The sequence below is a fragment of the Columba livia genome, chromosome 1 (genome assembly GCF_036013475.1).
Source record: "Columba livia isolate bColLiv1 breed racing homer chromosome 1, bColLiv1.pat.W.v2, whole genome shotgun sequence".
Taxonomy (NCBI): Eukaryota; Metazoa; Chordata; class Aves; order Columbiformes; family Columbidae; genus Columba; species Columba livia.
In genome coordinates this window covers 140856057-140872687 of record NC_088602.1, presented here as the reverse complement: position 1 = coordinate 140872687, position 16631 = coordinate 140856057, and the positions used below count along the sequence as shown (strand labels likewise).

The 16631-nt window shown below is 43.4% G+C and overlaps 1 protein-coding gene and 1 long non-coding RNA gene across 2 annotated transcripts in view; both read right to left on the bottom strand.

The window, feature by feature from the left end:
- Window positions 1-16237, bottom strand: part of BORCS5 (BLOC-1 related complex subunit 5) — a 75595-nt gene extending 59358 nt beyond the window's left edge. The window contains exons 1-2 of the mRNA XM_065033832.1: window positions 16037-16237; window positions 15278-15421 (exon numbers count right to left, since the gene is read on the bottom strand). Of these exons, the coding sequence (XP_064889904.1) occupies window positions 15278-15421; window positions 16037-16094 (202 nt within the window). The 5' untranslated portion in view covers window positions 16095-16237. The remainder of the gene's footprint in view (window positions 1-15277; window positions 15422-16036) is intronic.
- On the bottom strand, window positions 1116-12420 carry LOC135575646 (uncharacterized). Its single transcript, XR_010466818.1, has 2 exons — window positions 3038-12420; window positions 1116-2036 (listed from the first exon to the last, which is right to left on the bottom strand). It is a non-coding gene; the product is annotated as an uncharacterized LOC135575646 (long non-coding RNA).
- Window positions 16238-16631: the final 394 nt, after the last annotated feature.

Below are 16631 nucleotides of genomic sequence, written 5' to 3'. Positions count from 1 at the left end.
ACGTGAAAAATAAATCTACTCTTCCCATATTTGTCTCATTGCTTGGGATGAAGGGCTAGGTTGATTCTTCACATTCTTCATCCAAATACAGCTGCAAACATTGACAAGAAAAGTAATTAGATTCAGATGCCAATAAAGGCATTTGAAGAATGGGAAGTTTAAAACACCAATACAGCCCAATCATCAGTTGATGTACTAGAGATGATTTTAAGAGGCCCTTTGGAGAAACATACTTCAGGGAAATAGCTTTAACCAGCAGGGCTTTGTGGTTGGTTTTTGTTTGGTTTTTATGTTGCTTTTTCAGTCTTTTAAAAACATTTTTACAATTTTGGTCCAAATTTTTTAAGACAAGAAAACCTGTGCCTTTAAAAAAAAATAAAAATTTGAGGGCAGTATACATAAGAGTTAATTTGGAGAAACTCAAGGCCAACGTCCTGGAAAACCTCTGTCTTCCGGGTCCAGTAAACCCAAGTCTCTCTCCACCACTGCAAGAGTCAGACATAATCGGTATGTTTAAAACAGAAGAATCATGTAAAACAGACTTCCAGCATTTTAAAAAATTAGTCCAAATCCATTCCTAACAACTGACAGCTCGTCTGCCTCTGCATTTTACATCAGAATTTGCCCATTTTCACCACTTCAAGTCTGTTAATTTTTGTTTCCTGCAGTACCTTTGGCATCTGATACATTGATTTACTAACGCACCAGTCTTCATTACTATGCTATGACTTCCATTTCAGTACTGATCATATTCCATATTTACTACAGTTGGAACAATTACAGCCTAGTGAATACAAGACCCTGGTTTGCATCAAGTTCCTCATCAGCCTCCAGAAGTTTCTAAGCTGTTAGCAAACAGACTTTGAATTACTTCACATGTCCATTTCAACATGCAGTGACAGTCGATGCCTTCCCCTTCCCGTCAGCAATGCACCTCTGTATATCTTTGAAACTGTTACATGCAGAACATGACTGTGTAAGCCTTATTTCTTCTAAACTTAAAAAAAAAGCAACAGATAAAACAAACAAACAAGCAAACAAAAAAACACAAAAAACCCCAAACAAACAAAATGAAACCAATACACAACCACCACAAGAGCACACTGGAGCACAAATCTAACTTAAGATTTTAATTAGAGTTTTGTAGTAGCAGGGTCTTTCACATAGATGATGTATTCACACAAATACCCCACAGCAGCAGGTAATTTTTAACAGCAAGACACCTAAAACCCCTGTTGTTTGAAGCAGCACCACAGCAACAGTTTACAGGGTCACAGGGAACAGCAATCTCTTTTATAGCAGAAGAAACACATTTTTGCACAAAGCTTCACTAATAACTATCAATAGCTTTGTTTGTTCTTCACAAAAATACCAGCAGATGCTCCCAATATCCCAATATTAAAGACGGAACACTTGATAACTAAGCAAGGACAGACAGAAGCATCACATTTATCTCCTAACACCGGACAGCAGGTAGACAGCACATCTATTATGGAAGATTGAAATAAATTAATATGACATTTCATTCTTCTCTTTTTGTTGGTCATTCGATAAGAAGCTGCAAGTATCACATAATACATGCACACAACTTGTCCAAGCCAGGATCATAGTGTAGACTCACAGTACAGAAATATAAAGTCCATCAAACCAGTCATCTGGACCCTTGAAATGATTGCAACTTGAGACCAGTGTAATACATAAATTAAAGACTGATTTTTATCCCCTGTTGTCTTTATTAGCAAATGAAGCAAGCAAACGCCAACTGCCTGCAGTGATCCTCACTCCTAAGAAACTGCATTTGTTACTGGGCTTTGTGTTTTACTGGTAAGATGTCAAAGGCAACATGGATAAAAACCCCATGGGTGTGCACTTCTTGTAACTTCTGTGGTTTCAGGTTGAGGCAAGAGGCCAAACAGCCCACAGCATTTGAAGTCACAGCCAAATCCCTGTCCTCTCCAAAGCATGGTCCTCCAGGACCTCACGTGTTAGGCTGGCCAAAGTGAATCCACACTGGCACCTCAAGTCTCTGGACCACCCTGTGTTGGCAAAAAGCAGAGATGCAGTCAGTTCCATTTTAAAGCTCCACTGGGCTCCTGGCTCCAAAGACAACAAAGCTCTGCAAAGTTTAGATTCATCTCTGATAAAACAGCAATTTTGCTTCTGCCACCACACACCTATACATCCAAGGACACTTTAGAGCTCTGGAATTATTTCAGTTAACAAAAAAAAAAAAAAAAATAAATCTATGCAAATGTTCAAGGAAATAAATGAAGCCTCTAATCTTAATGACTAATGCATGTTTCCTTACTACCTTCTCTACCACAGAATCTAGTAAATCAGAAGGATAACTAAGGAAATGTGAAACAGTGGAGGTTTTCAAACTATTGCAATGAAAGCCGCTCAGATACCATCTAAATTGCCTCCAAATTTCAGTTAATACTAAAACTGGTTACAAGACCCCTCAATGGGAGGCAATAAAAAGCAACAAGGTGGGTATTCTACTCCAAGTCATCTTGTTACCACAAATCTATAAATGCAAACATGTACTTCCATTCTAATCATTTGCTTTTTGCCACTTCCATATGACAGAAAATGAGATTTAATCTCAGAGGAGGTAAAGCAGCATGCATTACTTAGGAAGTTCCATCTCCAGAATCTCTTCCACTTCCTATAACAGAAAAAAATTCTGATTGCTCAGATGAAATCAAGAGACCTAAAGATTAAAATGAAAATCAAAGCCTTCTCTTTAGGTTCAGGCCTTGTTTAGTTGAAAGAAATCCCCCAAGACTTCTAATATGAAGCATAAGACTTGATAAAAAGCCCTGATCCGTTCCTTGCAAAGAGAGATCAGCCAGCAACAAGAGTGCCAGCAGTGCCTTTATTTATATCACATTGAAAAGAGCATTTTAAAACAAAAGCAATTTTATTTAAAACTTGTGAAACATATCACCAGGATTATACACACTGCTCATCCATCTCCTGCACATCACACCATCATCTTAGTCTCACCAAGAACTACAAGCGAAGCGTTACTCACCAAAACACAGACAGATGAAAGTTATGTTTTTTTTTCAAGTCTCTTGATCACTATGACTTTTAATGCCCTGATCCATTAGATCCCACTTTCCAGGGAGCTCTCTGGAAACATCCCATTCACACGCTGCCAAAACTGCAAGTGGCATCTGCAACACAGCAGCCTCCGGGTCAGCTTCCAGTCACACAAGGGACACAGAAAAGGCGCAGTGGACCAAGACACATGGGGCAGGGCCAGTCACAGGAGCATCCTGTCCTTGAAGGATTGCCCACACACAGAGGAAAAGAAATCCGCCACAAAAAAAGACAAACCACAGTAAAAACCTAGTGAGAAGAGATCATCATTTGTCTGAGCCAGGTGAAATCTGAAGAAGAGATCCTCCAGGAGAAGTGTGCTTCTCAGCACTTCTGGTTTAATTTGAAACATGGCTTCCAACCCCTCAGAGCTGGCATGTGATTTTAGAAAGAGTTTGCAGAAACAATGAATTTCAAATTATGAAACTCAAGACTCCAGTAATTTTATACCACCGTCCGAGGGATGATGAAGCGTATCTTGCCAGCAATCTCGCTTTGAACAGTGAGATCATGGGGAGGAGAACACACACAAGCAATTTTGCATGGTGTCTCACTGAAAGCAAGTTTAGGCAAACATAGAGGTTGCCTATACTAGCATTTTAATTAAAAAAAAAACAAAACAACCAAACCAACAGTTATAGGTTATAGCCTCAAGTTCCTGGTGAGCACTAACACCTTCCCAAGCACCAAAAGGTTTGGACAGCATATGGTGAAGGACATTACTCTCCAGCTGTTTTCTGTTTTGCTACACACGTCCAGATGTTTTGGTACAAACCTCCCATTAACACATTAATGAGAAGAGAATCACATAAATCCCTTGCAAAGTTAAAGAGTTTTTACTGACATGATAGACTGGAGACAAGATATCTTCATGACATTTGCAAGGCAGAGATGAAGGTTCAAGCCATTCACCTTCCACACTCCCTTTCCTAAGGAATAACTTGAGGACTGGCAAAGCATTGGATTTTAAGCTGATCAACACAAAGATTCTCCCCAAACAAATGTGTTCATTTGTGTGAGATTAGCTGTATCCCACACACTAGGAAGGTGGGGTAAAAGTCCAGAATTTTAGGTCATCACTTAATAGATGCATAATTTCTTTCCCTTTTCCCCTTTCTCACTTCACCTCTCTCCCCTTGCCCATTAGCTAAAGGCTCTCAGTTCATACCATGTTGTGCACTTGGGCAGCACCACTGGTTTATAGGGCTGGTGATGAACTAGAAAGAAGATCTGATTGAGCTGGACATTTGGGTGGGGAAGGAGAGGGTGTTGCAATCACTTTCTAGACACATCAGTTCCCCAGTTCCATTCCCTGTGTTGGATGAGCATTTTTCCCAGCACAGTGGGCCACTGAGGAAAAAACTTACCATGCATCAGTGTCTTAGGATGAGAACACCTCAGTGTTCAACACATCTATGACCAAAACAGTGTTGTCAAGAAAATACTATTAAACTCCTTGTTACAGATGGTGAACTGAGGTGAGGATCAAGAGCTGTGGACAGGAGCCCAACCTCAAGAGCGTCCATCTGAATTACTGCTGATTTATACTTTCACTTTCTGACCACGCACGCACTTAGAAAACCCCCAGTATCACCAACTGAAAATAAGTGGCGCACGAGATTTTTGTTTGTCAAGATCATAAAGACTTCTGAAAGACTTTGAGGAGATCTCTGCACCATCTCCTCCTCACAAACCAATACTGTTTCAGCCTGCAGTCACCTCTTGCTGAAGCACTGTGTGGTGAGCTCACAGGTCCAGCTGGTACCAAGCCCAGCTTGCCAGTAAGGCCACCAAGACCTTGGTCACTTGGTACAGTGAATGCGACTAAAACACAAATGTTCACGAAAAGAGCTTGAAAAGAAGGTTTCCAACGCACTGTTTCAGCAAGGTTTCCAGCTCTTTTCACCCACATCTATTACTCCTTTTGTATTCCAGTGACACCCTGTGGTAGTTACCTAGACTGCAGTCGCCACAAATCTCAATAGTTATATTAACAAAGGACTACAAGAGTAAGGAGCAGCGAATCAGAAAACAGAGAAAGGACATTGCAGCACTGAGTCAAAGGACCGCTGTACAAGAGAAAGCTGTTTGTTTCACGCCCCAGGAGTAATGAGCAGAGTTACTGACTAGCAGCCTGTGACACTGTCCCCTTGACTCCCGGCCACCGGTCAGAGGGCAGATGCCAATGCAGCATTCCTCCCGCTGTGACACCTTTCCCTTGGGCACGACACATCGTTGCCAGGCTGATATAATGCGGTGGAAAGGACCCAGTTCTATTGACTCAGCTTCTCGGGTCTTCTACTGCAGCACTGAACTGCAGTCTGCACTATGATATTTCCGCCTCTGCAAGTTACACAAGTGACTTCTAAGGGATATCCCAACTGTAGCAATTAGAGGACAACAGCCTGTGAACATAAAGTCCAAATTTTCACTGCATTAGAACACTCACTTATCACCTATTAGAACACTCACCTATCACTATCATTTCTACGTGCACCAGCTACTGAAAGGAAAAAAACCACACACAAGTGAATTCAAACTGCAGTCCAGTATTTATAGTGTTTGCTCTTAACCTGGTAAAAAAAAAAAAGTACCTCTCATAATAGCATGTGCACTTACTTTTGCCCTTCAACTCTTCACCAAAGTGAAAAAACGCTGGATACAGCACCTCGAACCAGCCCAAATACTCTAATACAAGAGTCAATCAGGCAGGAGATATCACACTGCATGACATTTTACATTTAATGAACACATCAAGGCCAACCAGGGCATAACATGTGTCTTTGAAATTATAGGCTAGAGTCACAGTTAGTAAACATTTTGGAACATGACAGACATAGACATGAGCAACACAGGTAAAAGTACCCAGGGAACTTAACCACTCAAGGACACCCAAGGAGAAACCTCAGACAAAAACTCCACAAGCATCTAAGACATCACCCCACAAAAGGCACTTATCACTGCAGGACAATCTTCAGAACTTCTCACGTGTCTTAAGATTTCTGGAAGTTAGAGTTTCCACCATAAAAAAAAAATCTCCCCAAGCACTAAAATCCTGCTACAAAGTATGTCAAGGATGACCAACAGCTTTATGGAGGCTGAGTAGCGTCTCAGCAGCAGCTCTTTATGTCAAAGGCTGTCCAGAGCCCCTTAGCTCACCATGCATGGCCAAGGAACAGCCGAGAGGAAGGTGCATAAATAAAAGGGATAATGAGGAGCTAGAGTGAACAAGGTAGTGGGGATCCTGGTCTCCAATCCCTTTTCCTGAACTACAAATGCCTTCTGCCTTAAGGTTCCTTAACACAGACTGTATAAACAGTCAAGTGAGCCCAAAACCCCCAGAGATGTCCCCATCTGCTGAACAAGTCCTTTGCAGATCTAGATTAAGGGTGTGAGGGTGGAGGGGCTGTCAAGTCTATCCACCTCGTCATGAAACTTCCTTCACTGTCTCCAGAACATGTTTGTTACTGTTAAAGTTCAAACATCAACTTCAGCACTGTACCAGATCAACTTAAACTATATAGAAACGCATACTATCCTGGGACAGACAAAAAAATTAAATCTTTGCTCTGCTGAAACTGACAGCTTTGCCCTTGTTCTCAGCAAAGTCACAATTTCACCTTGAACTATGTTTCTGAAACAAACCATTGCTTCACGGCGTGTGCATCTGCTCCTTTTTCTCCTTGACTGATATAGTCCCTTCTCTGACCGCAGCCTCAGGATGACGTTGGCTTCCAAGTTCAGCTGTACAGCACACGGGCAGAGTGGTGCTTATGTATCACTACAACACACAACAATTCCACTTCCTGCTAAACATTACTACTAGTAATTGTGTTACTCTAGTAACTAGAAAAGCGGTATCTCCAGCAGACGATCTGTGTATCTGCATTCAATACATAATCTGCAATTGTGCATCTTCTGGTTTACATGTGCAAGGGTGCTGACTACTAAGCCGAGCATACCATGACCAGCCCCACAAAGAAAATAGAAGGAATATTACAAAATTCAGTATGTCAGCATTTACTGTTCAAGCCAAATGAACCACTCCTATTTCCCTTTTCATTAAGCTGCCCTAAAAAAGAACTAGAGGCAGATCAAATGTGATTCTAAACTTCAAGGTTTTATAACAATGAGCTTGTTGACCTGTGCTTTATTGCTTGGCTGTTAATCTCATCTTACACAATTATACAGAGAAAACATGGTTAAGCTAAGCTCCCACCACACTGCTTTGATTACAAGGTTTGGGGCTTGAGCAGACTTGCTTCTTCACTTCTGTCTTAATAACCTTTTTTCTTTATATAATTTTAGTAAGTCAAACTCTTAATTAGAAAAAGAGGGTATTATCTACATATACAACTTTCCGGAATCTGCTTATTATTCTGCTAACAGTGAAATATTTATTCTGCTAGCAGGGAAATCAAGAGCAAAGCTTTTGAATGATGTGACATTACAGAAAGTGCAGTTAACTGCAGGCAGGCGGTACATACAGAAGTATCCACTCATCTGTTACCTTGACCATGGTATTTAACTGAATCAGCACCCATGGGGAAAAAAAAAATCAAGAACTAGGACTTAGGGTGTAAGGATTCGCACCGTTCCTGTTGGTTAATCATAGTGTTTCTCAATAAATTGACTGTCTTAAAACCAAATAATCTTCTGGACTTGGATAAACTTATTAACTCCTAGGAAGCCTCAGATCAGAGTCATTTTTCAAAAGCAATCCATTGCAACACTGCTGCTACTCTAATAGCAAGACACAAGCATTCCAGAGATGGCCACCAGTCAAGCAAAATAACATTAACAGGGGGCCAAGCAGAATCACAAGAAGTATACTTTACAGGTACAGTTTGTATGTACAGAAAATACATACTATATATACGCATCATTTGTAGGTATATACATAACAGATCTAGCATGTATGTATAGTATATGCACAGATACACAAACATATAAAAATATATTTTAAAGCAAACTATATTCAAAGTTAAGACATATATTGGTAGGTACAATTTAGAACAAAAACTGTTGGCAAATGAGCATGTTGGTGCAGCTTTGGCCTTTCATTCGCAGTGCGGGAGCCAAAAAATATATATACATTTAAAAGAAACGTCCTGCCACCACACACAACTACAAGTCAGTACTGGGGATGAACGCAGTTTAAGCAGCATAGTGTGCTTGGCCAATGCTTTCCGTCAGTCAGCCACTCGCCCACTGGGACCTGTAAAGCTCACTGGTCTTTGCTGGAATGCACCTATAAAAAAATGTGTCAAGCTACAGGGCCACAGAATAGGGCCTTTGGGCCAAAACACATAGAGTTTGTGGGTTTTTTTGAGGACAGAGGTAGGAGTCATGAGGATACAGGAAATATCTCACAAGCATTTTAGACTTCCTTCTTGCTTTCTATTGACAGTTTCATAGATTCCTAATGGCAGACCTACCCCAGAGGTAATGGCAAAGTGACCTTTGGCACACCTAGCTCATTTCCTTATCATTAATTTTACATTTTCAACACTAGAAGATAGGGAAGTAAGCCTTTATAACTGAAGTGACCACTGAAGATGACAATAGAGAAAACTGTTATATTCATAAGCAGAGATTCCTCATTAAAATGCTGTTTCAAATATGTAATTACTAGTCACCTTTTCCTCCAACATGGCAAACATTTCTCATTAAGTGCCAGCTCTTTTGTTTCAGCACCCTTGGCCTTTTCCTGTGCATCTCTTATCTGCACACGTCTATATTGCTCATTGCCATAGTAAGTAAAGACACTAACATTTTCTGTCCGTGTGTCAGAGTTCCCCTCAGAAACTCAGTCACCACTCCAACATCCCATCCCTTCCCTCATCAGCAAATGCTGCAGTCCCTGCGTGACAGACACATTGTGCTGGTTTGACTGAAAATGGGTTAATTTTCTTCATACTTTCAGGAACCTTTCTTTTCCATAGCTAGTATGCTCATTATTTGGACTTAGTTTAAGAACAAGAGATAACACCCCAGCACAGAGTTAATGTTTTTAATTGCTCTGGTCTGAGAGCCAAGGACATTCTGAGTGCTCAAAGGGGAGCATGGATGGGGCCAGAGCTTGACTGACATCCAGACTGAGCACTAAGAGTACTCCATCCCATTAGCCCAATTAGCCTCATGCTAATTATTTAAGGAGTCAGGGCCTTCTGGTTTTCTGGCTCTTCCACTCTTCTCTCTCTTTCTTGCTCTTGTTTGCTCTGGGCCACAGCTGGGGCAGTTTGGATCAGGAGTTATAGTTCGGCCTTTTGCCGATTTGCAGAGCCCTCTGAGCCTTTCTGCCTTTTTTCCCTCTTTCTTCTCTCTTTGGGACCAGGTGCTGTTTCCTGGGACTGGCTGCTCAGCATGTTCGTGAGGAATTGCCTTGAGCATCTGTTATTTCTATTTTATATATATATTTACTAGTAGTGTATTAGTATTTTGTTATTTTATTAAACTGTGTTTATCTCCAAGTTTCTCCCATCCCTTTTGATTCTCTCCCCTACTGGGGGGGGGAAGGGAGGGGAGAGACGGGGAGAGTTAGCGCTGATCATGGTTGTATTGCTAGCTCATGTTAAACCACAACACACATCCTAGGCACAATCTTCTTGTTTCTACACATTCAAGCATCCAACATAGAAGCTCCTATCTAGTAAACACAAATACTTCATGTTATTAATGGCTGGAAGAATATAGCAAAAGTGAAAAGAGCAGGAGGTATCACAGTGGCCAGTGAAAAAGGAGAGAACCAAATGGGCAGGGCTTTCATTAGGTCACACTCTTTCTCCAACCCTATCCAGCCTACACAGGGTAGACTCACCTTTCAGACTTCAGTCCACTGAATAACACTGTTACAGTGTCCCTACATGAGCTGTCTTGGGGAGTAATCACACCAAATATCTACTTACACACACTTAGATACATCCTAGTCACATGTTTCTAACAGGAACATTTCTCTTCACGTAATTGTCATTGATATAAAACATTAGGTTAAACAGAGGGAGATGAATCAGAGAAGATATTCACACAACACACCAAACTGGGAAGGCAGGAAGAGAAATTTCACCAGCCCTTCAGTCACAGACTCAACCAATTCTTTCAAGTAAGTCTTAACTTACAGGCAATACAATAATGTTGAATAGAAACACACAAATATGAGGGAGAGAAGGAGAAAAAGAAAAAAAAAACAAAACCTACCCAGGTTTAGATTCCTGAAGTCCTTCACGGACTCAAAAAAAACCCCCACGAACAACAACAACAAATAAATTAAGAAAAAATAAAATACAAAAATAAAACGCACAACAAACCAGACACAGACGTGCTCTAAGTGCTTTCCCAGCATATGCTTATCCTTGTCCTAGAAAGATTCATTGGCGACATTCCAGTAGAGCACACTAGGTCATACACCTTACCAGTCAGATGCATCTGATTTCCAATGTCCTCTTGGCATAAGGAGATTAGACCTTCATATACATTTCACTTTAACCAGTTAACAGCGATTTCAAGGTACACTGGTCAACACAGAGGTACTCCTCCTCAAAGCACATGGCAAGTTTGTAAGCCAGGACATGGTCCTGCTCCCTTTCTCAGAACTGACCATTCAAGGAAAGTAACAGTGCTAGTCCCAACCCATTTTAATTTGACTTTTAACAGAAACACAAATCACGGTTTTTGTTCGTACTACCAAGCTCCTAACATCTTGTTTGCCTTACGTCTTGCTGACCTTGGCACAGAATAGGAATTGTATTTGTAGCTGGATGACTAGTTCTCAAACAGTTTCTCCTATATTATTAACATGCACCAACAGGTCCTTTATATGTATCATACCCATCTTTTTTGTTTACCATAACACTTCACTACGACAAGAAAGACAGACCTCCATCTTTCTTGAGGCTTGAGAGAGATGCTGATACCCTCTGGAACAACGCAATGAGCATTCTGTTTCCACAACACAAACTTAAAACCTAAACATCCTTTTCAAAAACCTTTGTAATATTGTTTAATTCCATACCCTACCCATCTTTAATTACCAAGAAAAACTGCACAGGAAAAAAAAAAAATTAAAAAAAAAGACCACCACAGAATATTCACCCTTTGCTTTTCAACCCTGTTCACTGCTTCCTCACTTAAACGTGGTCATAACGATTACTAATTCAACACTCTTGTTTTCAGGGCGGCCTACCTGTTGGTAAAAATGCTCTAACCACACTTTGCCAAGTGGATCCTATCTCAGTAGGAGATAGCAGTCCTACAGCACTTCTTAGTCCTCAAAAAGAATACCCTGGTCATAAAAGCCAAATCCCTGGTCAAAGATAATACTTTACATATCCAGCAAGAGCCTTTCTGAGAGAAATCCCACACTGTAGTACCTTAACCACCTTCCATAGTCACAACCACAATAAACCCCTGCATTTTAGGGTTATTCCAAACATCTTTGTAAGATAGGCTGCTTTGTTCATAAGCTACAAAAGTATCACCATGTTGGACTACTCAGAGGAAATGATTTTGATTTTATACACAGCTGGCAATGACTTCATGCTATGAACAGACTGCAAGAACCAGGGGCACTGAACAGACAGAAGCTTCATTTTCATGCAAATACCCTCAGAAAGCCGCATAAAGGGAAGAAACAGTACATCACATTTTATTCTGTATTGTGCACAAAAAAGGTCTCTACAGGGAATGCTTGCAACCAGGGAAAAGGCTGGAGACTTCCTCTGTTTCTCCCAGGAGTCCAGATTATACACTTCCCCCTTACTTAAAATAAATAAATAAAAACATCAACTCTTGTTTCATCCAACAGTGAAGCTCTATGCTAGCATTTTTACTGGAAAGTGTTTTTGCATTCAGGGAAAAAAAAAGTATGCATACACAACCTCTTTGTACCCACATATATAGCAGTTTCTGAAGAACAACAATCAGGCACTTCACTCCTAGGCGTACTCCCTAAGAGTAGTTTTCCTTTCCTCTCAGTTTTGGTGGGGTTAGGATTTGATGTTTACAAATGGCAATAACAGGTGCCCACTGGAATGCCTTCCTAACCCCACTGTATCGAGGACACTCTCCCTTTTCTGTCCACATTAATATGGTGCCGAATAAGATATTTTCTGGCATCAAAAAAAAGGCACTCACATCCTTGGTTCACCACAGTAGGTGCTACACAACTACTGCAGGGCAGTAGCATCTATGCCACTAAATGGCTACATCTGACAGGTTCAAACAATGGAATCAGCAGATGCTTAAATGCTGACCTCTCAAACACTGCTTATTATGCACGCTCAGTAACAACAACCACACTTTGAAGAAGGCAAGCATTACCCAGAAGGACCCCATGCAATCATGGCTGTAACTCCAAGGTGCATTTTTTGCTGTAGAAGGAAAGCCTAGGATCAAAGATGTAATGGAGACGACACTGGCATTCTCTTCTGTCCAAAGGTATACAACACCAAAGATGTCCAGCTTCATTGATGGCAAGCTCAACTCAGTATGGCTAGAAGAGACGAGTGCTTTGGCTCTTAAGTGCCTTGTCTCTCAATAACATGCAGTCTCTTCATGATCATGTGCTTACCCTGTCCATCAATTTAACTATTAGGCTTCTTCTGAAACTTAAAAGCAAAATAAAACCCCTTGGCTTTGGTTAGCCAAGGAAAAACTGGAAAGAATGATGAAGCTTACAAGGGCTATGAGTTCATATCTTCAGTTTTCCAAGCTGGTAGATCATAAGACACAAGTTTTTAGGATTAACTCCTAAAAGATCTTTAGTATCCTTCTTCATTCCTCCCAGGAACATGATCTTGTACGTGAAGAATATAGAAATGAGACGAGAGACCAGTCCAACACAACAGCTTCTTCAGTGGGCCTGTAGCAGATCTGGGGTCTCTCAGAGTCAGCTCACTCAACAAACCACACTGCTTTCTGTAACGAACACAAGTATCACCGTCCTGTTGCTCAAGCGGTAACAAGTATTAGAAGCTGAAAAAGCTGTTCACAGAAGTGAACTTAATTAAGCATGCAATACTCCCGAGCAGTCACCAGATGTCACCACATCTCAAGAGGCTCCCAAGGAAAGTCTTAGCAGGCCAAGCGACAGCAACAGAAGGGAAGGTTTCTGTCACGCGTACACAGCTTCAGTAAGTAAGACCAGAAAAAGCAACTCAGTGACCACGACAACTTTCCATCAAACAACTTAACATATGTATGTTTAAGACTTAAAGGACCTGGACTAGCCATCTAAGGCAGCACCTTCCAGCCTTTCTATCTCAGCCACATGGTTGCTGCTCTCTTCTCTCACTTCAAGCCCTGTATCCTTGCTCCTCAACCACCCACACAGGAACATTGCCCCTGCAAGCGATCACCAGCTCTGCTTGTCAGGACTTCCACAGCTCTTGTGAAAAACATGTTTGTTCACCCTGGTCCAAGGCTGGGTGGAACTGAAACTCTTCGTCATCATGCTCTTATAAATACGCAACTGCCTCCGTTAACGCATCTGCTAAATTTTGTCTCTTGGATTAAAACTTCCTGATTTCTTTTGTGGATTTGGATTCCAGTATTTACATTTACTGCCCCTGGCGAGATCCTCACTCTGCCTGTCACACAAGGCAGGACTCAGGCAAAGCACGTTATGGCCACAGGTAATGTGGCACAGCAGGCCACAGCCTGCTGATGACACAAATGCTGCACCAACATCAGAAACCTTACCGTCCATTCTAAAATGGCAGTGAAAGTGTCAGTAATACACCAAATAGAGATTTCTACATCACATTCTGCAAAGTTTGTGGGGTTTTTTTGATTGTATAACTAACACACACACTCTCCTTGGTACCAGCCCCAAAAATATCCATGTTTGCTTTTCTCCAATTTAGTGGCACATCTATCTTTCAGCCCCTTCTGCTGGAAACAGCAGTCAACACTGCATACATCCAGACCTCCATCTAGGAGTACTCAAAAGAATGCCAAATATTTGGCCCATTGGGATATTGTAGCGTCCACAAGTTCTAGTCATGTTCCAGGTCACACACACAAAAAAAGTAGTACAGAGTTTCTGTCCAAAAAGTGACATTACATCACCTCTAGTGACAACTGCAGGGCAAAGTGGCTGCCGTACCTTCCCAGCAGCCATACCCACCAGTGATGCTCAGACCAGTAGTGCCTAAACCCACAGCTGTACAAGACCACATCATTTCTTCCAGCAGTAGGGAAGGCTAAATATCCCAGCTCCTTCCTTTCTGTCACAGGAGGCCTGTATGCCTCAAATTAAAAACAACAACAAACAAACAACATTAGCTCACTGTGCACTATACAGCACAGTCACACAGGTTTGCTGACCCACACTGTTCCGGGCAGAAGAGCCCAGGAGCAGGCTGCTCCAGACATCTTCCTTCCTAAGGGACTTTCAGATACTACGGACTCTGCACAGTCTAGTAAGAAGTAGATAGAAGCCACGCCACAAAACACACAAACAGGTTTTGGTAAACTGTTGGCTTGACAACTCTGATTTAAATCTTCACTTCTCTTTGAACAGAATAGAAGGAACAAAGAATGAACACAAGGGAAGAAAAACAAATGAGAGGAAAATAAACAAAGAAAGAAAGGGAGAGAGACAGTTGGAATTTAAGAGGCCCACTGATACAAAGTGATGTTGTCAACACATGGCTTAAGGACCCATGCAAGCCCCAGTCCACACACCCTACCCCTAAAAACATGAACAAAATCTCCTCCAGGTTGGAAACACCAACAAGAAATCTCGATTTCAAGCAAATGAACCCATACACAGGTAGCTATGACTCCAAGATAGTAACACACAGATGTTTTGTTGAGCTTAGAGCAAAACTGGAGACTGACATCCATTATATACCACAACATAACAACAGCATCTCGCATCAACCAGTGGGACGCAACAAGCTGGCATGCTTGGAGCAGTGCCGTCTCCACAGTAATGGCTCCACTGCAGAGAACATCACTAGCACACATCTAAACCAGTTCACCCACTGTGCAGAAGGCTAGGAGTAATTACAAAAGAACAAAAGAAAGGTTTGAAACAAGCAGGGTAGTGAAAAATACGGACAGAAATACGAACTTTAGTAGGAACCTTGGGATACACAAAGCACACACTTCATCAGGTAGAAAAAAAAAAAGGGCCTTTAAAAACAGAGGAAGAACAATGGTTTACCTTTCAAAAGGGGCTGAAAAGTTGGAATTTCCTGCAGTTTTATGACATCTGGATCATTGCTGACATTGCGGGAGGACTGTGTTCCTGGGGCTACCACCACAATGTCATCCATTTTTGCTCGTTGCTTGGCTGGCGATGGAGATGCTGGAAAGATAGGGGAGGGAAAGTGAACTAATTTCACCAGAATTCAACCCCAGGTGAATGCGATATGTACATTTTCTATAGTATAAACACATTATCAAGATCACTAAAGGACCATATGCTCCCCACTCACCCTTTCCCTTGAGAACGTATTACGTTCAAGCAAAGCTTTTTCACAATGACGTAGCGGCTGATTTTGAAACACCTGCACCACTGACACTCCCTCACCACCCTCCCCCGAGCTCCGCACCCTGCTCCCTCATCCCGACAGCAGGAGGTGGGCCCTCGCCTGGGCTCCGGGGCGCACACACCTCGCCGGCCCTGCCTCCCCTTGCCCGGCTGGTGCCCCCATCGCCCCCCGAGCAGGCCCGGCGCGCTGGGGAAGGGCTGGGCGCCGCCAGCTGCTGCCTCGCCAAGAAGAACCCTTCCCTTCTCCGCAGCAACCGCCTCCCCCGCTCCCGCTGCGCCAGCCCCTGCAGCGGGGCGCCGCCACGGGACCCCGCTCCCGCTGCCACCCCCGCCTCGCCAGGGGCGCCCGGGAGCCCCGCTCCCGTCGCCCTGTCGCCCGCCAACGCGCGGTCCCCTCCCGTCCCACGTCCCAGGCCGGCGAGCACCGACCTGAGGCGCTGGGCTCGCCAGGGCGGCTCTCGGCCTCGCCACTCTGCTCTGCTCCCATGGCGGCGGCGACGCCGCCAGCCTCCGCCTCCTCCCTCTGCTGCAGCGCGGGAGGCAGCGCCGCTCCCGCGGCCGCCACGGCCGCCCAGGCTTCCGGGCTGCGCCGGCCGGCGTCTGCGCCCGGGTCACGGGCAGGCCCCGCCCGGCGCCGCGCTGCGCAGCACGGCGGGCAGGCGGGGCTCCGCTGCGGGGCCGCTGCGGCTGGGGAAGGGGGGAGCCGAGGGGACGGCGGCTGGGAGGGCGGTGGCGGCTGTTGTCCGTGCCCGGCCTGCAAGCGCCTGTGCCCGCGGGGGGCCTGGCCCTCGCCTCGGCGCCCCGGGAAGCGGCCCGAGAGCACACGGGGCGGGGGGTGAAAAACTTTCGGGGCGGGGTGCGCAAAACAGGGTGCCTTCTTTTTTTAATTACAGATATTAGTTTTTCTGCCCCAAGGCAAGCCCACCACTGAAGCCGAGAAATAAACTTAACAGCAGATACTGTTAAGCAACATTCTTTATTTTATCAGTGCTGGGGAAACACGGGATCATCCTCCATAAGTGCT